The sequence below is a fragment of the Sciurus vulgaris genome (genome assembly GCF_902686455.1).
Source record: "Sciurus vulgaris genome assembly, chromosome: X".
NCBI lineage: Eukaryota > Metazoa > Chordata > Mammalia > Rodentia > Sciuridae > Sciurus > Sciurus vulgaris.
Genome location: NC_136471.1, coordinates 125,597,327 through 125,621,013, shown reverse-complemented (window position 1 = coordinate 125,621,013; position 23,687 = coordinate 125,597,327). Strand labels below are relative to the sequence as shown.

The window sequence follows — 23,687 nt, the reverse complement described above, 5'->3', positions numbered from 1 at the left end:
TCCCAATGATAAAAATATTAATACAGTGTTTAGAACTGGGAAGTCAGTCTTCTCTCTCAAAGTAAGTTAACTTACTCTGACAATGATATCTCCGCTGATTAGGTTATATCTAATGTTACTGTTCTACCTATTCATTTTATCTGCATAAATGAGGGTAAAGAGCTTTTCAAAATATTCCTAAGGGGTACACAAGTGAAAAATTTTAAGACCACAGGCTTGGAATATATATACAGGAGTCATCCAATCAAGATACTGTTTTTAAAATTATAGTTAATATGTAGTTCACTATTTTTAAATGCCCCTTGACTAAAGAAAGGTTTTCTTGAGAAGAGCAAAATCCTAGTGGATTTCTTTCAAGGACCATGAAAATTTGTTGCAGAGTCAAAATACAAAGTAATACGCTTTTCTCTCAGCATCAAAAAAATTATCTGGAAACCTTGAAAATATACCAAATAATCAGTCACAAAAGACCATATTCCACTTATGTAGCCAAATCTTACACAAACAAAAAGCAGATCTGGGGTGGGGGGGGTGTGAACAAGGCCATGGGGGAAGAATTGGGGTATGAGAGCTACAGAGTTATTTTTCTTCAGGGACAAAAATGTTCTAGAATTGATTTGTGATGATGGTTGTACAATTCACATTATGTGAATTATCTCAATAAAGTTGTTACCAAAACAAAGAAGTGAAAATAGTTAGACCAAAAAGAAAAAAAATTGGAACAATGCTCTTTCAAGACAGTACCTTAAAAACAGACTTTTCAGAATAAGTCACCACATAAAGAATAAAAGCATTCAGATGCTACTACCATCAGGCTATGGATTCATTTATTGAGAAATACTCTTCTTTTATGCAGCAGCACTACAAACACTAAATATACTGGTTCGTCTGAGGCTTATTCAGGTGCTTTGCTGATTTCTTCCCAGAGCCTCAGGGCATGGGAACCAGTTGGCTAAAAAAGAAAAGGAGCTAGGGATATTGGTAAAAGTTGGGACTTAGTGAGCAACTTCTGTGTGTCAGGCTTACTGTCAAGGGCCTTCTTTACCTTTTAAAACTTGAAGTACAAGTATGCCAAAAATTAGTACTGGCAGTAAGGGATGAATAAAACATATGCTACAGAGTGATGAATGATTATCTGCCAAATGACTGGAGGGAGACAAATGTTGAATTCAGAGCAAGGGCAAAGTACCATGGCTAAGTCTGGCAATACCTCATAGGAAAATGACTTGAACTTAAAAATCGGGTCATTAAAATTTTCCATACTGTTTGAAAGTATTAAGTATTTCTAAAAGGAAAGCAGGGGTATCACCCCTTCCAAAAAACCCTTAGAAAATATACCTTAAACCCTATTTTACAGGAGTAATTACTATACCCTATTTTACAGGAGCTCAAACCTCTATGTCACTGAAACATTCATAAAAACCTACTAAGCTCTGTTTACTATTTTCAATAAATATCAAAGTTCAATGCTACAACCTCTAGGACTTCCATTTTGAAATCATCTGCAAGAGCTAGAATTTGAAGTTGTGACTCATTCTTGAGAGAAATGGATCAAAGACGAATAATTCAATATGCATATAACATTTAATTTTGTGTAAGAAAGCTAATGCATACCAGGAGTTCTGGAGGCCCATCTTCTGCATCTTCTGCTGATTGTTCTTCTCCAATTTTACTATTAAGAAAGAACACAATGCCTTCATTATTGAAAATTTCTGTAGCATAAATATATATGAAACCAGTATCAGCCCAGAAAGTTCACCCTGAAGTGTGCTGTCTCCCTCTCAATCAGAGATTTTATATTAATTATTTGGTGGGAGGATAGGATATTTACTTTCTGGGAATGGGTTATAGATGTTCATAATTGAAGCTGCAGAATGTTCAAAATGAACACTGACCATATTAGAATTAAAAGGTGAAACATTTAATATCTACAAAGAATGTATATTCTTCACATTCTTAAAGCCTTTATTCTTTTTTTGGTATGGGGACTGAAGTCATGGGTGCTTTACCACTGAGCTACATCTCCAGACCTTTTTATTTATTATGAGACAGGACCTTGCTAAGTTGCTGAGGCTGGCTTTGACCTTGTGCTCCTCCCGCCTCAGCCTCCTGAGGTTCTAGGATTATAGGCAAGTGCCACGATGGTCAGAATTGAATTCTGAACATCCTTGTATTCCAGGAGTGAAATATAATTACACATCAGTACTCTGGATGTTTCTAAAGATAACAGCAACAAAACATTATGAAATATATAAAATGGTGCAAAAAATGGTACTGGGAACTGAATCCAAGATCCTGTGCATGCTAGGCAAGCACTCTACCTCTGAGCTACACCAGAGTCCAAAAGGAAAGATTTTTAAGGTGTTTTTATTCTCATAAAAATTTCAATTTGCCAAGCACAGTGGCATGCGCCTATAAACCCAACACTTGGGAAGTTGAGGTAGAAGGACTGCCAAGTTCAAGGTCAGCCTCAGCAACTTATCAAGACCACACCTAGAGATAAAAAAAAAAAAAAAAATCAAAAAGTAGGCTGGGGACATAATTCAGTTGGTAGAGTGCCGGCCTCGCAAGTACAAGGTCCTGGGTTCAATCCCCAGCACTGCAAAACAAAACTAACTAAATTAATTAATTAATTAAAAAATTGGAATTTGTCTCCTGTCAGGAGTTGCTAATAACATTTTATTACCAATTTTTACCTAATTTTAATATTAAACAAACTGTAAGTGAATCATAAGAAAAAATTATACACAATGCCTGTAAATCACTGATACCTTCACAATTTAGTTGCCTCGGCATCAGACTTCCAAACATTGCCATACAACTTCATATAACCACTATGGTTTTAGGTTCATAATTTTACTGGTAAAGTAGTCTTAAAACAAAGGAATACACTCAAATGTCTTAGATTTTCTATATATTCAAACATCTATCATGATGTGAGTTTGTACCATAAGAACCTCGAACATCAGATGTTTTAAATTTTATATACAAGTATTTCATTCACAATGTCTTCCATATACTGAAAAATGGGTCCACTGTGTCTGTAATTAAAGGCAGTCTTGGTTCACTGTTTTAAAAATATTTATCTTATTTTTTAATTTTTATGTGGTGCTGAGGGTTGAACCCAGTGCCTCACATGTGCTAAGCAAGCACTCTACCACCGAGTCCCAGCCCCAGCCCGAGTCTTGGTTATTAAATACTGAATTTAGTCCACTTCAAAGCAATATGCTTAATACAAGTTACTTTGGTAACTTTGATTGAAACTTAAGATGGCAACATCTTACAGAGAGGTATATAACTTTTACTAAAGGGCTCAAATACCTCAGCCTAAAATTCTTTTTTCATAAATTTCATTTGTTCCTTTTAGATATGTGACAATAGTGCATTTTAACATATTATATATATAGAGTTCAGCCTAAATTTCTTAGACAAGCAACTCTGAAGTCAAGGAAATTTAAGAACTGGAGAAACTATGCAATGAGCCCCAAGAGAATGTAAGCTCTCTGACAGCATGGTCTGTCTCTGTCTCCTTCACAAAGATCTCCCCAAGTGGTTATAGAACGTACATCAGGAACTCATATCTGTGGAATGAGTCAATAAAAAGTACAGGAGAGCAAGATGGCATAAAAACTGTAAGAACAGCCTTGCTGGTGTACTCTGAGATTCAATGAGAAATGATCATCCATCACTTTTACTCCTTTGTATAGTAAGAGTGTTTTAAATACAATTAATCTGGATGCAAAAACACAACTACTTCATGGTTGATATCAACCATAACTACAGGAATTTATTTTATGGTACATTGCTGATTTTGCTTCTATTTTACAGAACAAAGATCAAGAAAGTACTTAAAAGTTACTTTGTAATCTGCCACATTAGTACAGTTATACAGTATCTTGTCACCAGATTCTGAATTACCTTAAATCCCACACATTCAGGCGGCGATCAGTACCACTTGAAGCCAGAATAGTTTCATTATGTGGAGACCAGTGGACCTAACAAAAGATATTTTGAAAATGTATTTAAAGGACGCTCTGTTCCTGGTTTTGTGACTACTGTTCTAAACCAGAGTATTTTCCCATCTCACGATGTTTCTACTTCTTGGACTAGAGACTTTGCCTCCTGTCCCAGATTTTCCCTAGTACTGAGAATACAGCTAGGGAGCCCCAATAAACTTGTTCAGTTCCATAAGCACCCCAAGCCTTTATACTTTTCAATGAAGTGCATCCTAACCTATACAAATCTCTATGTTAAACACATATATGATACTTTTTCACTAGTGGACCTGCCACACTGGTACACCTATCTGAAAAATCCTTGGACTTTTTTTTTTTTTAAGAGGTGGGGATTGCCAGGGATTGAACTCAGGGGCACTAGACCACTGAACCACATCCCCAGCCCTATTTTGTATTTTATTTAGAGACGGGGTCTCACTTAGTTCCTTAGTGTCTCACCATTGCTGAGGCTGGCTTTGAACTTGTGATCCTCCTGCCTCAGTCTCCCGAGCTGCTGGGATTACAGGCATGCGCCACTACATCTGGCAGATTTCACTTTTTAAACAAATCCCACTTGCAAGCTTTTTCCTTCTACTTCTGAACTAAGGGTCTCTCAAAAAGCTCAAGTTATTTCCCACTAGTGTACATATTACACAGTGGAATCAAGAGACTTTGGGGAAAAATTATCTCATGCCCACCACATAAAAAAAAAATGAAAACTTTTTGTTATGAAGTTACTAAAACCTGACATATAGACACCATAAAATTGTCACATACCTGGAAAATTTCATCCTTATGAGATTCAAAGGTATGGAGTTTTAATTTTAGGTTACGCAGGTCCCACAAAGCTACAGTCTAAAAAATAAAAAGTGAATTCATTTCTGTGATTTACCTAAGACCATTCAAATATCTAATTAAAGCACAGAACAACTGAGTTTTATAAACAACAAATACACAAAAACTTTGAAACCTTATCTGCAGAGCCAGTTGCTAGAATGAACTCGCTGTAGGGATTGAAGGAGAGGCAGTTGACCTCTGCGGTATGCGCATCCACCAAGTGGCTGGGTTTAGAAGTGGTATTGGACCTGGTGTCCCATCTAAAATACAAAGGTATAAGACATACAGCACCCAAGGAGGTGAGCCTTCCAAACCTCTCACACATTCATGTTGGATCCAGACAAAGCCATTCCACTCTGCTGTAAGATCTGCTCACTCCTGAACAAAAACACCATCACACAGAGTTTGCAATCTGGATTGTGACCATACATTCTAAACCTAGAGCTATTATTTCTGGATCTTCTTTTATTAGATTCCTGTCTCAATGACTATTTCAAGCATACGTAAGACTGTAGAGAGTAACAATTTGATACCTACAATTGGCCTTGTCAAATTTCAGTATTTTACCATATTTGTCTCAGACAGCAGCAGTTTATGAGACGAGAAGTATTCCAGGGCTGGGGATATAGCTCAGTGGTAAAAGCACTTTTCTACCATGTGTGAGGCCCTCAGTTGGAACTCCAGTACTGTGCCCCCCACCAAAAAAAAAAAAAAAAAAAAAAGAAAGCACCCTAGGTGGTTGAATTCAGCCTACAGCCATAATCCTGATGGGATCACTCTCTTCTCTGACCTCCAGGTGAAGAAATTCTGGGTCCCAATTTTAATATAATTTTTGGTAGTGCTAATACTACCAAGCATTTTCCTTCTCGTTATTTTTCATTTTTAAACAATAAACTGTTTATTCAAATCAAATAGTAAATCTTATGTAAAAGGCAATTATATACATGCAATTCATTGTATATCTATTGTACCTCACCTAAAGCTATTTTTTAAGACAATAACGTAACTTAAAAGACTCAAACCAGTCTACCACAATCACTGATGGTCATTCAGATCACCTATCAAGGTCCCACTGAACATTCCACCTTACATCATAAGTTTCTGATCATCAGCAACAGATCCAAACAATGACTCATGCAGGAGATGCCAGGCCACATCCTCTACAACAGCTGAGTGGCCAGTAAAGATCGCTTTAGCATCCACAATTTTGCCTTCCTTTGGTCCTGCATTTATATCCCACAGGCAGACAGTCTGAGGGAGAAAGAAAAAATGAAAAGCTATAAGACAATGTTTTTAAAGGTTAACGTCTTATTTAAAAATCTTGATTAAAATCAAACCTTATAAGTTTGAAATGCACATGAGGGAAAGGTAATAGAAACAAACAGTATGTTGGTGCAGACTCCATGATGTAAGTTACAGAGTGAAAGGAAAGTAGACTGTGGGGGGATGGGGGCGCTGAGTATGGTGGGAGGCAAGGAATGGACACTTATGTTGTAGTTTCCATCTATGTACATTCAAACATTCAAGTATTTACAATTCATGGAGATGACACAACAAACCAGAGCCAGGAGCTTGGTGTCTATTGTGAGGAGGAGTGCACATCTTAAAAATTCCTACTGGGAATGGAAAATTGGGAATAACAACTAAAAGTGGCCTCTTAAAAAATAAAGCCTTTGGATATGTTTCTCATTTCATGGCAGAAACAACAATAGACATCAAGAGGTGTGACAGTGGAATGATCCTGGGCCAGAAAGCTCACAAAAGTTGAGGCCTGCAGACAGATCTCTAAGGTGTGCTCCTCCAAACTTTAGTAGAGTCCAAGGAGAAATCATGGGGCCTTACTCACTTCTTAAAGACCACAGCAGTCATAAAATTCCATGGCTTTGTGATCAAGGTTTTCTCTTGACATTTCATCACAAAGAGTTAAGAGCAATGTATTGTTTTTATAAAAAAAAAATTTAAGCTATAAGGCAATGATTCACATTCAATGGTCTAAAATGTAAGTATTTTTTTCTTTCTGCAGTGCTGGGCAACTAGCACCTTGTCATCAGCTATGCAAGTACTCTACCACTGAGTCCCAGGCCCAAGTAATCCTTTAAGGTATAATTCTACCAACACTGGTATTGGCCTCATCTCTTTTTCCTCATTCTTTTTGTTGTACTGGGTATTGAACCCAGGGGTGTACTACCTCTGAGCCATGTCTCTACCCCTTTTTATTTTATTTTTTTAAGATAAGGTCTTGCTCAGTTGCCAAAACTGACCTTGAACTTGTGATCCTCCTGCCTCAGTCTCCTGTGTAACTAGGATTACAGGTGTGTACTACCAGCCCTGCAGGCCTTATCGCTATTACTCTCTTTCTTGGTACTGGGGATTGAACCCATGGGTGAGCTTTTACAGAGCAATATCCCCACTCTTTTAAATTTTTTTTATTTAGAGACAGGATCTCCCTAAGTTGCTTAGGGCCTCACTAAGTTGCTGAGGCTGGCCTTGAAGCTCCTCCCTTCCTCAGTATCCCAGTTCTCTGGGATTTACTGGGGCATTCCAACTGAAGCACCTCATCTTCTTATTTCATTTTATTTATTTTAAATTTCATTATCTCCTTTTAAAACCACTTTTTGTTTTGTATTTCTGTGAATCACACATGCTAATGAAGTATTTTATCACTGTGCTATGCCCCCAGCCCCTTAATTCACTTTCTTATATGAAGGGGTTGCTTTAACAAAGCTGTTTCCCAGTTATAGCTATTTTCCAAGTAACAACATTTCTTTACATAATACATGTGGCCTTAGTCTCTACTGTTACCTAGACACTCTAGCACACAACTTATATACACCAAAGAGAAAGGAATGTGTAGAAAGCTCCTATCATCCACTCCTGCTCCCTACCTCAGAAAGAGCCTGGGAAGCCAGGCAGGATGGCACAGGACTGTAATCCCAAAGACCTGGGAGGTTGAGGCAGGAGGATTGCAAGTTCAAAGCCAGCCTCAGCAACTTAACAAGGCCCTAAGTAACTTAGACCCTGTCACACAATAAAAAAATAGAAGAGACTGGGGATGTGCCTCAGTGGTTAAACAACCGTGGGAAAATAATCTAACAGGAAAAAAAAAAAAAAAAAAAAACACAAAGAGCCTGAGAAGATGAATACTATGCCTGGCACTTGGGGAGCCCTTGGTAAATGACAAATATTAGTATTACTAAAAATACTCAGTCTCAGTCTGGTATTTTTAAAGGGTACTAGTTATTAGGTTATTGATTTGGCTCACTTTCCCTATTTGAGGAACTGCCCCACATACACTTAAGAGTGAAGCAGAGAACTTAGTTTCAGAAAACCAAGGCAGATTCTTGTTTCTGTGGCTTCCCTGGAAGCTAGGTTATAGTAATATGACACAGGTTCCATTGGTCCCCCAGGACTTTGAATTGTGAACAGCAATGAAGACAACGTTCTGATGACATGGGTATGGGGAAAGCAACTGCCACTTTTCAGGGTGGCAAGAGTGACATCTTCACTGGCCTGATTTAGGATGTGGATCTGCCCTCTCTTTTTCAGGGCAGTTTTCTAAACCTCATTCTCTAGCCATCACAGCAATTCTGTGAGCTACCCTATCCGACGCCCTTCCGATAAATTCCTTTTCTGCTGAATAAGCCACAGTTGGTTTTGGCTGCGTGCAACTAAAGAATTTTGACTGAAGCAATTCTCTATTTTTGATATTTTGAACATCTTGAAAAAATGGTGATCAACAAAAATATAAAGGTCTGACACATGATAGGCCTTTCTAGGCACAGGGATGTATTCAAGAAGGTGGTAAGGAACCTGCTCTCCTGAAGCTGACGTGAAACACTAACTGTGGCCAAATTACATGAACTCTGAAAAGCCCGACAAATTTAACTTTTACTTGGAATCATACCAAATGCCTTTTGCCTACTGTCAGGGATCCACAGCAGAAGATATGGGGCTGTTAGTGTTGAGAATGCTATAAATATTGATCTATGATAAACTATCACAATCACTTTGCATTTGGGTGATACTTTTTAATTATTAATTATAGCTGGGCATGGTGGCATACACCGGTAATCTCAGTGACTCTGGAGGATGGCAAGTTTGAGGCCACCCTCAGCAACTTAGTGAGCCCTAAGCAACACAGGGAGGCCCTGTCTCAAAATAAAAAATAAAAAAGGGATGAGGATGTGGCTCAGTAGTACCTCTGGGTTCAATCCCCAGTACCAAAAAAAAAAAAAAAGCAAAGGATTTGAAAACATTTTGTCCAAAAGAGATATACAAATAGCCAATAAGCACAAAATGATGCTCAATATCATTAGTCATCAGAGAAATACAAATCAAAACCACAATGAGATACTATTTTATACTCACTGGGATGGCTATAAACAAAAATGTGGGGGCTGGGGAGATAGTTCAGTTGGTAGAGTGCTTGCCTCACAAACACAAGGCCCTGGGTTCAATCCCTAGCAAAACACACACACACACACAAAGGTGTTGGTGGGGATGTGGAAAAAAGGGAAAATTTATGTTTTTGGTGGAAATATAAAATGGGCAGCAACTCTGGAATAGTTTGGCAGTTCATCCAAGTTAAACATAGTATTACTATATGAACCAGCAATTCCATTCCTAGGTAATTACCCTTACCCAAGAGAAATGAAAACATATGTATACAAAACTGGCACACAAAAATTCACATCACTCAAAATAGTCCAAAATTGGAAAAGCCAAATATCTACCAATTGATACACCACCATTTGCTTACATGGTAAGCAATATAAAAAATACATTGATATTGTAAGCAAATGGTGGTATATATCCAATGGAATATTATTCAGCTGTAAAAAGAAATGAAATACAAATGTTACCTAAAAATATGTGAAATAAACTGACAGAAAAGACTACATATCATGAGATTCCATTAATATGAAATATCAAGAATAGGCAATAAAAGGGCACGATGTGGTGGTGCATGCCTGTAGTCCCAGCTACTCTAGAAGATGGGCAGGAGGGCCACCACAACTTCTTGGCTACCTGGGTCAACACAGTGAGAACCACTCACAAAGGGAAAAAAAAAAGAGAATAGACCATAACAGACCATAGTATAGACACAGAAAATTAGTGTCATCGGTTGTACAATTTTTGAATATACTAAAATCCACTGAATTGTACACATTAAGAAATGAATACTTTACTCTCACCCTGTAAATGCCTAACAGTTACCATTATAAAGGCCTAGAGATCCTCTTTTAAATAATGGGAGGCGTCCCATTTTACTCCATTCTAAGACTGGTTCAAAAAAGCTTTGCAAGGGGCTGGGGATGCAGCTCAGTAGTAGAGTAGCATGTGCCAGGCTCTAGGTTCAATCCCCAGCAGTGAAAACAGAAAAAAAAAAAAAAAAAAAAAGAATTAGCCAGGCAAGGCGGTTGTACCCAGGAGTTTGGGCCACTGAGCAAGACCCTGTCTGGGTGGTGGTGGGAATTATGAAGTCCTAAAGCTCGTGTCTGAAAATCAATGCTTTAAAACCTGGGAAATGTTATAATAATCAAATGTTATCTTAGAAAACTTTTTCTCTATAAAAAAGGGGATCCTTCAGTATAAAACTGTCTTGTGACACTAACTGTGTATATAAGGCAGATTAGGAAGAATACATTTCTCACATGGTCATCAGATGCACTGAGGAGATGTCCACTCAAATTTGAATTCCAGGATAGACCATATCCTTCCTTTTGGTGACCTCTTAACCTAAGATCAGGATTACATTCTCCACTTGGATCTACGAAAAAAATACATTAAATTACTATCTATTTATTAGAATTGGTGAGAACAAATCTTTACTCCTTTGCTGGGTGAGCCATAATAACAATTCCACATAAACAAGGATTTGGTCTGACCCAGAATTGCTTTGAAAAGCTGTTACTCTCTGCATCATATTAAATATTCTATGCAAACTGAGCCTCATGACAGTTAATTTAATGGCTAGTTTCTATCTCCAACATGGAAATACTGAAAAGCAGTACAGCTATCTCATAAATTTGTGTAGTGGCACAAACCCCATCCCCAACTCCTGCATCTGAGTCAATTTTTAGAAATACTTTTAACAGAGCGGGTCTGGTTACTCAGTCCTCACATGTCTCTAGGGTAGCCTGCAACCATGAATGACCCTTGGCTAACTCCTGAGAATGTGACCTTCAGAGAGTTCTTTATGTCAATGTGATGAAGTTGTGTATTCCCAGAGCAGTGGGGCATGCTGTAGTGACTTGTCAAGACTTGTAGGACTGTTCAGCAAGAATTCATGATGTATCTGGCTTCACTGTCGGGGTCCTGAATTTTCATTACCATCATTAGTCACAGAACATGATGCGCCTATGTGACTAGACCTCCATTAAAAACCCCAGACCCTGAGACTCAAACAGGCTTCCTTGGGCACAGTTATTTAGCACATGTTGTCATGGTTTGCTGCTAAGAAAAATTAGGTTCTTTATAGTCCCAGAGAGGAAGGACTTAGAAGCCCAGGCTTGCAACTTCACCTGATATGTATCTTTTTCCTCCTGCCTTGCTCCGGATCCTTTGTCATAATAAACCTCAGATGTAAGTATAACTTCCTTTTAGGTTCTTTTGGCAAATCACTGAACTTGAAGATGATTATGGGACCTTCCAAACAATTTTTAAACTTACAAATACTATAGAGCATACTACTTTGAATAATCTGAAAAACATTACCATTTTGAATCAAGAAAAAAGCTCAAGTAATGGCCTGACCTTATTATCACCTACCTGGTTTAGCAGGATGTTTTGTATAATCAAAAACCAACACATCAGAAGATGGTGTTTTTGTAGCAATGATATGAGGGTTCTGCGGCATGTAACGAGCACGGTTTACTTCTCCTTCATGATTAATTTTAATTTCACATTCAATTTTTCCGGTTACAGAACCAAAGCCACCAAATTCTAATGTGCAAAGAAAGAAACACATACACCTAAGATTAAAACTCACAAGTCTCTGTTTAATCAACCCAACAGATTTTACCATGACAGAATACTATAATGCAAACTGATGAGACAGAGAGAAAACCCAAAAATACACGTCCACCTGCTACTTGAATTTATTCTCAAAGCTCATTTGCACTGGAAAATATCAGTAGCTGCCTTATGTTCCACCTTGGATTTAAAACAATTAAAAATAGCCTCTTTCAATTGTGAAGACTATATGGTTATTCACAAAAATTTTAAATAACCACATAATAAACAGGCCAACAGTTCTCATAATTCAAATTTAACACATTTGGAACTGTCAATTCCTCAAAACAGAATTGAAACAGCAAATTACAGGTATTTATGAATGTCAAAATGAACCCCACTATTTCATATAACAATAATGCACTAATCAAAAAAGAAAATAGGAAAGGTTTTACCCTGAATATGAACACCCATTCAATCTAAAGTCAGAAACTTTCTCATATCAGAAACCCATGCTGACTAACTCCCACCTGTCCCTAAGACACATATACATGGTTCAACTACTTGTGTAGTGCCAAAAATTAAAACAAGGAGGTAGGACTGGGGTTGTGACTCAGTGGTAGAGCTCTTGCCAAGCACATGTGAGGCACTGGGTTTGATCCTCTGCACAAAAAAAAAAAAAAAAAAAAAAAAAAAGTTAAAGGCCTTGTAAAGTAACTAAACTGCATAAAAAATAAGAAAACTTCTGAAAAGTAGCAAGATGTTAGCAGAAAGAATACAAGTAGAGGACATATAAACAGATAAAGCAAATGAGAACATTTTCTTTTTTGTGCTCCTAGATAAAAACTTGAATTCCTTGTTGACACTTCAAAAGTTAGCAGGCCTTATATCACAATTTTGTTATTTCTTTCTGATTGTTATTGCTTCTTTCCTTGCACATTCCTTTTTAGCTCACCCTGTGTCTTGGGTCAAGGACCAGTAACTCCAATGCCTAATGGAGTCATGCAGGTAAGAAGTGAAAACAGACAGGGGCCTGGAAAAAAACCAAGGAGTAAGCCATTTCTCAGTTCTAGCCAGTTCTCTTTCTCCCCCCCTCCCCCCAAGTGACACTGGGGATTGAACTCAGGAGTGTTCTGCCTCAGAGCTACATTCCCAATCCTTGTTTTTACATTTTGAGACAGGGTCTTGCTAAGTTAGTCAGGCCTTGAACTTGCAATCCTTCTACCTCAGGCTCCTGAGTAGCTGGGAATGCAGGTGTGCACTACTGCCTGGCTAGCCAACTCTTGCTATGTGAGAATGTTTTGTAAACATTGGCTCCTGCATCTTAATATCAGCATCTAGCAATTTGTCTCTGAGGCGAACACATTTCCCTCTCAGCACTTTTACTTTCTATCTTGTAAGTTGAAGTGTTCTTCAACATTCCCAACTATCCCCTTCTACCTACACATGAAGCTGAGGCAGAATTGCTTGAGCCCAGAAGTTCAAAACTCCATTAAAAACCAACCAACCCACCCCATCCTTACCTTCTGAGACTCTGCTCCAAAGCTGTCCCTCCTTCCTGACTTTAAACATCCCATCCCCATGGACTCCAGTGGCTTTAACCTTTCTACTACAAAGGCATTCAGGTTTCCCAATTCATTTTTTCCCCTTCACTGAGTTATATCCCAAGCCCTTTCTGTATTTTATTTTGAGATAGGCCCCAAATTGCTTAAGGCCTCGTTAGGTTGCTGAGGTTGGCTTTGAACTTGCAATCCTCCTGTCTCAGACTCCTTAGCCTCTGGCACTACAGGTGTGTGCCATCCCACCCAGCTCCCAATTCCTTTATTTAAAACAACATGAACAGGTCTCCTTTAAAAAAATTAGGAGCTGGACATGATGGCGCATGTGGGTAGTCCCAGCTACTCAGGAAGCTGAGGCAGGAGGATCCACTGTGTTCAAGATCAGCCTGGGCTACAAAGCAAAACTGTCTCAAAAAATATACATAAAAATAAAATAAATTTAGGTGTTGAGGTATGTTTTACTTTGAACACAAGAGCTTTGTTTTCTTCAATAAAAATGTTTGAAAAATATTATCAATGATAATAATATCCATTTAAAAATACCATGATTGAAAATAAAGCTGTTAATTGACTTGTCATTTGTTAAAATGTAATAATTGGAAATATAACTTTAATAATTGAATATATCCATATGTTACCCGCAGAGGCTTTTTAAGATAAACTTTATCAGGGTCTGAACCCAGGGCTTCACACATGCTAAATCTCTACCATTAAACTTCACCTCCAGACCTTTTATTTTGAGGGTCTCTAGGATACCCAGGCTGGCCTTAGACTTGCAATCATTCTGCATTGGCCTACTGAGTAACTGCAATTACAGGTATGTGCCACCATGCCTGGCTGAGACTAATTATTAAACTGAAAGGCCGGTAAGTATTTCAGAGCTAAAAGCTATTTTAAAATTTCTGATTTTAGCTATTTACAGAAATAATGCATCAGAGGTTGTAGGAGACTGCATTATAAATCTTGATATAGACAACCTGGGTAAACCTGGGTAAAAATGTAAAAAAACAAAGTCTTTTAAGTTGACAATGAATATGCAACACAATCAGCTATTTCAGTATACTAGATAATGTAATACTTTATGTTCAATAAGAAAGTTGTAAAGCAAATATTTAAAAAATGTTAATATCATAAAAGCCTGAGGCAGTGAAGAATTAACCCAGCAAGTTTGGTTACTTAGCCATCACACCTGGGGGACACCTCTGAGGGACATCAGGACCATTACTGACCTTTGGCCAACTCCTGGGAACGTGGACCTCAGAATGTTCTCTACATAACTGATAGATTGATGATTTTTTGGTGTACACCTGGAGCAATGAACCATGCCGTACCAGTTTGTCAGGGACGCTTTGCACAAATATCAAGATTGATGATATGCACTTGCTTTCATTACTGGGGTCCTGACCTTTAGTTGTAAGGGCTGGTTGCCAGCAGGATATGCGTACGCAAACAGAACTACAAGAAAGCCTTAGACCCTGAGACCTAAATAGCCTTCCTTGGGCTGAGATATTCCACACATGTTCCTATAGCTTGCTGCCAAAAAGAAAACATATCCTGTGTGGCCTTGGATGAGACTTGTGCCAGACCTCCTTGAACTCACCAATGCATATCTTGTTCCTGCTGCTTTTGTTCTGTATTCTTTACTGTAACAAACTTTAGCAACAAGTATAATGTGCTGCTGAGGTTTCTGAGTACTTCTAGTGAAATTATCAAACTTGGGGTAGTTGTGGTAATACCAAAACCAGGGAAGTGTTATTTAAAAAGGAAAGTTATGGGCTATGGCTAAGTTAGAGCATGTGCCTTGTATGCTTGACCCCTGGGTTTGACCCTCACCATAAACAACAAATAGAAATCAATCCTTTAAAAAAAAAGTCAAAAGAACCCCAAACTAAACCTACCACTGTGCCTCTCCCCATACAAAAAAAAATCACTATTAACTCTTTGACACATATGCCTGATTTTTTCTATGCATATCAACACATATTACTTTCACCAAAATGTAGTATAATTACACATAAGTTATTCATTTTATTATTGTAGACAACATTCCATACCTGTGCATATGAAGTTTTCTCATTCTTATTAATTGCTGAATATTATTTCAAACATACCATAATGTGTTAACCAATTTCCCACAAACCAATATCTGGTTTGCTAGGTTCTATAGGATAAAGTCCTAGAAGTTACAACGCTGAGCTAAAAGCTAATAGTACAAATTTTGAACAGCATGTTTTGAAAGAGGCACACTCTCTTTGACAACAATATTGGAATATATGTTATACCTACCACCCTTGTCACTGTCACAATGGGAAGCATCAAATTGTGCATCATCATTTGGAATATGAACTCGAGCCACCACCAGATGATTCTGCTCATCAGACGTATGAGTCCCCAACACTAGCCAATGAAGGGCATAATCTTTTCCTTCCGGTCTGTTCAAGAAAGAAAATTAATCATGCTAATCCTACAAGAAATCTTCAGTTGCTAACAATTTCAGTCTAGTTCCCACAAAATACATTAAAATTTCCTTAATGAACACACACTAAACATCCACTTAGTACTCCCCACCCCACCGTCTTCATCAACTTTATAATTCCCACATTAATAAATGTAAAGAAATATTCTAACCACAACAAGCAGAGGTTTTTTTTTCCCCCCTTTTCTTTCTTATTTTGAGACAGTCTTCATAAGATGCTTAGGGCCTAGCTAAAATTGCTAAGGCTGGTCTCAAACTTGCAAAACTCCTGCCTCAGCTTCGTGAGTTGCTGGGATTACAGGCATGCACCACTGTACCAGGCCAGCTTCTTAAACAGTCATCCTTTTCTTCCCTTAACTGTTAATGTAAATAGCATTCTGGAAGGCAGACTCAACTCAGTAAATGACAAAAAACCTCTACAAAGTAGTCCATCACTGATCCCCATATTCATATACCCTGATTTCCTGCCTAAAATATATCTTCTGCCCACAGTCCTAAATAATATACTAGATATTTCTGATTTCCCAAGAAACAAGGCAGAACAGACAAAATAAAGTGTTGAGTCAGCAAAACTGGGTTTAAATCCTGGGTCAAACTAAAAATTAGCTACATACAATTGCTTAAATCAAAACCTCCCTGGAGCTTTGGTTTCTTCACCTAAAAAAATAGGTTATAAATGAAAATGCTATGATGTCGAAAAACTCTTATTTGTCTTTATGACCGCTACAGTTTATCAGTTTTACCAAGGGGTTTTTGTTATCTTGTTCGATGGACACTCACCTTGAAGATGAAGAACTTGCCAGTGCCTCTTGGCACCTTGGTCCAAGCAGTGATTTTTCCATTGGTATCTACCAACATTGCATTACCATTTGTATTATCTAGAATAGCAACTTTCAACTGTGCTCCAAGGTTCCACCTCAGTAAGGAAGACCAAGAAATATGATTCTAGGCCCCAATACTAGACAAGCCAGTTACTGTCTGTTCCTAAATTTCAGTTGTACAAAGGAATCAGTTTTAAAAAAAGGTTTGGAGGTTACATCTAGGCATCAAAGTTAGTAATAGATTAAGAACTACAAAATTTAATTTTACCAAGTTAAGATGTGTCTTATGGTAAAAAAAAGAACACACACAATGCCAAAAGCAAAACAGGTAGCCATGGCTAAGCAATAGTAATCTGTTTGGTGGCGGGGGAACCACCAAACAACACTGAATTTAGTTGACTCATGCACAGTGGGCCAAGAATATGATGGTGACTATCAAGAAAGGAAATTAATTCCATCTTGGATAGTCTTTATGTGGGGGGTGGTAATGTGCATAAGCCCACTTATTTTTCACTGGCAAACCACACTTAGAAAATCAGGCTCTAAACAAAGTACTTTAGGAGGACTTGGTAAAATGAAACCTTTACAAGGAATGCCAGTTTTAAAATGAAAGAGAGATATATAACTCCTAAGAAATATTTGAAAAGAAATAGGAATGTTTGAAAGGAGGCACCACAGAGCAAAGTTAGGGGTGACATAAATGACTTTTTGGGTGAGGGGAAAAATAACAAAGTATCTTGCTTTTTGTGAGGTTAAGCAGGAAAACTAAGACCAATAGGTAAAAGTGACAAGTAGACAGACTAGTTTATCACTGGACCTAAGGAGTACAGTCCCAAGTGAATGGAAGGAAAAAATTCTTCTTTAATCAATTATTCTAGTTACTACCAACTTTATTATCATAAGCAATCTTTCTTTTTACTACAAATCCTTTCACCTCTATTATTAAAACACAGTCTATCTTCCTAAACTAATCAAAACAACATTTTCCTCTAATACTGGACACACATTAAAGGTTACAGAAGCACTAATGGTAAAAGATTCTATCCATCTTCAGTACTAGAATCCTTTGACCCAGTAACTGCTGCTAGGAAATTCACCCAATAATCAGAAAAATGTGCTCTTCTACAAGTTTACTCTCAGCAGCACTGTTTGGGAAGCAAGACTACAAACCACCTACACATCATTAATAATGCACTAGTGACAAAAAACTATATCCATAAGTAGAATTCTTGGTGTCCTTAAGAAGAAGAGAGTATAGCTGAGTATGGTAGCACATGCCTGTAATTCCAGCAGCTTAGGAGACTGAGGCAGGATGATAGAGAGTTCAAAGTCAGCCTCAGCAACTTAGAACCTAAATAATTTAGGGAGACTCTGTCTCAAAATAAAACATAAAAAGGGCTGGGGATGTTGCTCAGTGGCCAAGTGCCCCTAAGTTTGATCCCTGGTATACCCCCCCCACCCAAAAAAGCACCCCAGGTTCAATCCCCACTACCAAAAAAAAAAAAAAAAAAAAAAAAAAAAAAAAAGGGGTATAGCTAAGCATGTTGGTAGGAATAAGTCTTTCCAATATGTCCAATATTCACTCTAAGAAGTCAAGTGAGGGCTAGAGTTGTGGCTCAGTGGTAGAGCACTTGCCTAGCACATGTGAGGCTATGGGTTCCACCCTCAGCATCACATATAAGTAAATAAATATAAAAAAGTAAAAGATCCATTGACAACTAAAAAATATTTAAAAAAAAAGAAGCGAACAACTTGCTACCTTAAAAGATTAAGATACACCTATGTACTACTATGTGCTGGTAGGATAGATAAAAAATTTAAAACAATACTGGGAGCCAGGCACAGTGGTGCATGCCTGTAACCCCAGTGGCTAGGGAGGTTGAGGCAGGAGGATCACAAGTTCAAAGCCAGACTCAAGAACAGCGAGGCACTGAACAATTCAGTGAGACACTGTCTCTAAATAAAATACAAAATAGGACTGGGGATGTGGCTCAGTGGCCAAGAGCCCCTAAGTTCAATCCAAGAAAGAAAGAAAGAAGAAAGAAAGAAAGAAAGAAAGAAAGAAAGAGAGAGAGAGAGAGAGAGAGAGAGAGAGAGAGAGAGAGAGAGAGAGAGAGAGAGAGAGAGAAAGAAAGAAAGAAAGAAAGAAAGAAAGAAAGAAAGAAAGAAAGAAAGAAAGAAAGAAAGAAAGAAAGAAAGAAAGAAAGAAAATAATGCTGGGCACAGTGGTACACACCTGTAATCAGTGACTCAGGAGGCTGAGGCAGGAGGATCCCGAGTCCAAAGCCAGCCTCAGTAATTTAGCAAGGCCCTATCTCAAACAATAAGCGGCTGGGGATGTAGCTCAGTGGTAAAGCATACCTAGGTTAATAACCAATACCAAAAAATTAAACATTTCCTAAGTTTCTAAGTGTTAACATAAAAGCAATCCATCTGGGTTAAAAGAAACATACAGAACTATAAATTGAGCATCCCTAATCTGAAAATAGAAAATGTTCCTCATGTGAATGGCTGCAGTCAAAACATAGGTGCATAAAAAATACTGCATAAAATTTTCAGAAAAATTACCTTCAGCTATATGTATATAAAATACAAATCAAGGGCTGGGGATATAGCTCAGTTGGTAGAGTGCCTGCCTTGCAAGCACAAGGCCCTGGGTTCAATCCCCAGCACCACCAAAAAAAAAAAAAAAAAAAAAAAAATACAAATCAATCTCACGTTTTGACTTGGATCCCATTCCCAGGATATCTTATAAATATATGCAACTACTCCAAAATCCAAACACTTCTGGTTCCAAGCATTTCAGATAAAGGATACTTGGCCTGCATTGTTTTTTAAAACCTTAAGAAAAATATTTTAGGTAACATTTTAAAATCTTGAGTAAATACTGTTCACTGAAATCCAAGTAGTCATTTCAACTCTTACAAAATACTTCTGAACAGGAAGAGGTGGGAGAATCAAGTCACCACTTAATGTGTTCTTATGCTGTGCAAGGCGCTTTAACATGCAAGATTTTATTTGATTCCTTCTAGTATACTAACAATACCTCCACTTACACACCAGAAAACTCACATAGACTGAACAATTTGCCCTAGTTCAAATAGATAGTAATATGTAGGGGCAGAATTTAAACCCAGGTGTCTGACCTCAAAGCCCGTTTTTTACTATTATGATACAATAGGTCAAAGAGATCCAAAAAAGATAAATTAAGTAGCTAACAAAATTTAAATCTGCTTAAAAGGAAGACAAAAAGAGGCAAATGCACAGAAACCTCCAAACCAGAACCTGAATACCCTGAGTATCACATACTCATTCCTTTTTTTTTTTTTTTTTTTGCAGTACTGGGGATTGAACTCAGGGGCGCTGTCTCATCAAACTACATCCCTAGCCTAGCTCTTTTCTTTTTGAGATAGGATCTCACCAAATTGCTGGTCTCAAACTTGGAATCCTCCTGCCTCAATCTCCTGGGTAGCCAGGATTATTGCACACCGCAATGGGCTTCAATCTATTTTTAAATCTGTTCTAAAGTAGCTGTAAAGCTAGGCGTGATGGTGCTTGCCTGTAATCCCAGCGGCTTGGGAGGCTGAGGCAGGAGGATTCAAAGTTCAAAGCCAGCCTCAAGAATTTAGCAAGGCCTTAAGCAACTTAGGGAGACTGTCTCAAAAGTAAAACAAGGGGCTGGGGATGTGGCTCAGTGGTAGAGCACTTGCCTAGCACATGTGAGGCACTGGGTTCAATCCTCAGCACCACATTAAAAAAAATACATATAAAGTCAAAAAATTTTAAAATTAAAAAAAAGTAAAACAATAAAAAGGGCTTAGGATGTAACTTAGTGGTTAAGCAAGCCTGAATTCAATCCCTGGGACCCCAAGGGGAGGGGGAAAAAAAAGAAAAAGGAAAAGGAAAAAAAAGCAAACAAGCAGTTATAAAAAAGTAAATGCTCAGTGCTGGGGGTATAGTTCAGCAGCAGAGCATGGCATGCACAAGGCCCAGGGTATGATGCCCAGCACCAAAATGTGCCTAGAAGTTTCCATTATTTAGTACAAAACTCTTCCCACATTTACAATTATATTTAGATTTTTCAAAACCGCAAAGGAAGTCCCATCTGTATGTAAGCCAACGTTTGTATATGGAATCTGGCCATTATAAAAGTAAATTTATATAAAACTAGCTTACTCTTATTTTTATAACTTGCTGCAAAATCCTCTTTTGAATTGGTATGATTTAATCCTTGTTATAGGTTCATAATATGCAAATCTAATAATGCCCCCCCACAGGGGGGATCCGATCCAGGGCCTCCCACATGCTAGTCCAGCACTATACCACTTAGTCACACCCCCAATGCCAAATTCAATATTTAAAAAAAAAATTTTTAGATGCTGATAGACCTTTATTTATATGTGGTGCTGAGAACTGAACCCAGTGCCTCACACATACCAGGCAAGTGCTCCACCACTGAGCCACAACCCCAGCCCTAAATTCAATACTTTGTTTTTGTACTGGCCCTTTATCACTGAACTACTGTCCAATTCTTTTTTTTTTTTTTTTTTTTTTTAATTTTGAGCCAGGGTCTAGCTAAATTGTTTAGGCCTCAAATTTTTGATCCTCTCCTGCCTCAGAGTTGCTGGGATAACAGGGGTGGGTGTGCCACCACTCCCCACAATTCAATACATTTTTAAAGGTATGTGGCCAAGTTCCTACTAGAGAAGTTGCAAGTCTATGAGAAAGTAGTCCAATGCCAGCACTGCCTCAATTCTGGAGCCAACCGGTTTGGATTGGTTAAGCCCAGATTGTAAACTGGAGGTTTTTAAGTTCAGATGTGTAAACCAAGGTTCTAAAACCCAGGTTTGTAAGCCTGAGCAACCACTTACCAGCTCTAAGATTTGGGGTATGGTACTTAACCGCTCAGCCACTTTCCTCATCAGTAAATCAAGGATAAAAGGTACATGCATCATAGTACTGTTATGCAGATTAAACCAAATAACAGAACATAAAATTCCTCAGATGTGTCTGGTCCTGTTATACGTGCTCAATAAATGTCACCAATTATTGTCAGAGATATTTTAGAACTAGCTGAAAAACTATGAAAATTAACAGCAATCTCAAACTATTCCATGGTATAAATCAATGACATTTTCTTTTGGTTAACTGCTGTCAATTTTTTTCCCTTTGCCAATTAAAACGTATTCATCTTGGGTATCATCTACAGGTGTGCTGGTTTTGCAAAAATTTAGGAAGCCATATGCTCACAATTTGTGCACTTTATTTATGCTATTTTCCCCTATAGCTGGTATGTCAAGCAAGGGCTCTACCACTGAGCTACACCCCTAACCCTTTTCATTATGTATGGTATTTTTCAATAGTTTTAAAGATATGCATTAGTCTGGGGTCCAGGGTGATGCTGATCACTGAAGTCCAAGTCATGTCAATCATATTCAGTATCTTCCTAAAAACATCTCACAACAGGTTTTCTCTCCCACTACCACCACTTTAATGCTAGAAATCATCTAATAAATCATCAAATTTTGAAAATAAAAACCACCTGCCACCTCATCCAAGGGCATGCTTATGTTCTATGTATAAAATGCCAAATCTAGAAAATTCAAAACGACAGTTAAATATATGCAAAACAAAAGTTGCCAGAAACCCTTACTTAGTCACTTCAGGAAGCCACTGAACCGTAAGACTGGGCCACTGAAGAGCATGGGTCATAACCAGGTCATACAGAAACGGTGTATTCTTCTTCCAGATTTTATATTCTTCATTGATGACACGCTCCTCCACAGTATCTTCAAACACTGAAATTTGGAGAAAGCCCACACGATTAAGTGGCTGAGAGCGATGGAAGTCAAATCCATACACAGATAAGTGGAGGTCACCTCGAGATGGCCACACCTTATCTCCTTTCTTTTACCTATAACGTGGACGCGAACAACTAACTGTTCTTTCAAAATGTGGAGAGAATACTAACCAGGAAGCTCATTTTTTCCACTTTCGAGATCAATACCTGCGGCATAAACCGAATTGGGTCAATAATTGTAAGGACTGCGAGATTGTTTAGCATGTTGCAGCTGTTCACACCTGTTCTAAGATGACGACCTGTGTGTAGAGGGGCCTCCACAACCCACTCAGAAAGAGAAATCCACGTGTAGCAGAAACCCATAGGCCCGCTTCCTGGATCCCCCGCCAGAAGAGGCCCCAACTCGCACAACGCCACTGCTGGCAGCCGTAGGCCAGCAGGCTCCACAACCCCCCGACAAGGGCCGCGACCCCAAGGCGGACTACGAGCACGCGCGGAAGGAGCCGCCGTGCTTGTTTCCCAAGGGGTGACCGCCTCCGCCCCGAGGCTGAGGGCGCCGAAGGGAGCGAACGGGGGGGGGGCGGAAAGAGGGGGGGCCTAGTCTTCGTCCCCGTGCCCGGCTCCGGAAGTGCTCGGAGCCCTCCGTGAGGCCGCCCCGTCCCGCGCAGGCCCCTCGAGGCGCGCGCCCAGTCTCGCGCCCGGCCCCGCCCCCTGCTCCTCACGCCAATTCGCGCCTTTCGCCGGCGCGTGCCGCGGCCTCTCGCGCCCGCCGCCCCCCGCAGCCCCGGCGCGCGCCGCCCCGCAGGGCCTCTTACTCTCTTTACTCGCCATCTTGCGTCGGGTCGTTCGCCCCTCGTTGCCTCCCGGACTCCTCTCGCTAGCCAAGAGCAGCCCGATCGCTGGCGCTCCTGCTTTTCCCAGGCGCGTCACGCACTCCTAGCTCTGGAAGCCTGAGCTTCGTCTTGCTGACTGGGTGCTCCCCAGGCACTGCGTTCCTCTCTCCCGCCTCTTCCCCGCTCGCGGGTACCGAGGTCTGAGGCGCTCTTCTCTCTCTCTCCAAACTTGGAACGAGACTTTTCAACCCGCGCCTCCCAGCCCGCCCAGGCAGCTGAGCGCAGGCGCATCCGCCCTGGGAAAAATGAGAGGCGGTGGAGAGGCGGGCCTGGGAGCCAACGGCTCGGCCGCCTCCACCAATGGTGTGCGACGGGCGGGCTTCATGCGCCATTCGGAGGCGGGTTTTTGGAG

The 23,687-nt window shown here is 39.3% G+C and overlaps 1 protein-coding gene and 1 long non-coding RNA gene across 4 annotated transcripts in view; one reads left to right on the top strand and one right to left on the bottom strand.

Annotated features, from left to right (window-relative positions):
- RBBP7 (RB binding protein 7, chromatin remodeling factor) overlaps positions 1–23,581 on the bottom strand; it is a 25,798-nt gene extending 2,217 nt beyond the window's left edge. The window contains exons 1-10 of one of the 2 annotated variants that reach the window (XM_079123229.1): positions 23,470–23,581; positions 22,296–22,440; positions 15,632–15,777; positions 11,604–11,777; positions 10,487–10,602; positions 5,923–6,083; positions 4,966–5,092; positions 4,773–4,850; positions 3,919–3,995; positions 1,615–1,672 (exon numbers count right to left, since the gene is read on the bottom strand). In XM_079123229.1, coding sequence (XP_078979355.1) covers positions 1,615–1,672; positions 3,919–3,995; positions 4,773–4,850; positions 4,966–5,092; positions 5,923–6,083; positions 10,487–10,602; positions 11,604–11,777; positions 15,632–15,777; positions 22,296–22,440; positions 23,470–23,566 — 1,179 coding nt within the window. In that variant the 5' untranslated portion in view covers positions 23,567–23,581. Of the gene's footprint in view, positions 1–1,614; positions 1,673–3,918; positions 3,996–4,772; positions 4,851–4,965; positions 5,093–5,922; positions 6,084–10,486; positions 10,603–11,603; positions 11,778–15,631; positions 15,778–22,295; positions 22,441–23,257; positions 23,409–23,469 lie in introns of those variants that run through there. The other variant, XM_079123228.1, reaches the window with a different exon arrangement.
- Positions 23,574–23,687, top strand: part of LOC306650879 — a 72,679-nt gene continuing 72,565 nt past the window's right edge. The window contains exon 1 of one of the 2 annotated variants that reach the window (XR_013761049.1): positions 23,574–23,687. This is a non-coding gene — a long non-coding RNA (uncharacterized lncRNA). The other variant, XR_013761050.1, reaches the window with a different exon arrangement.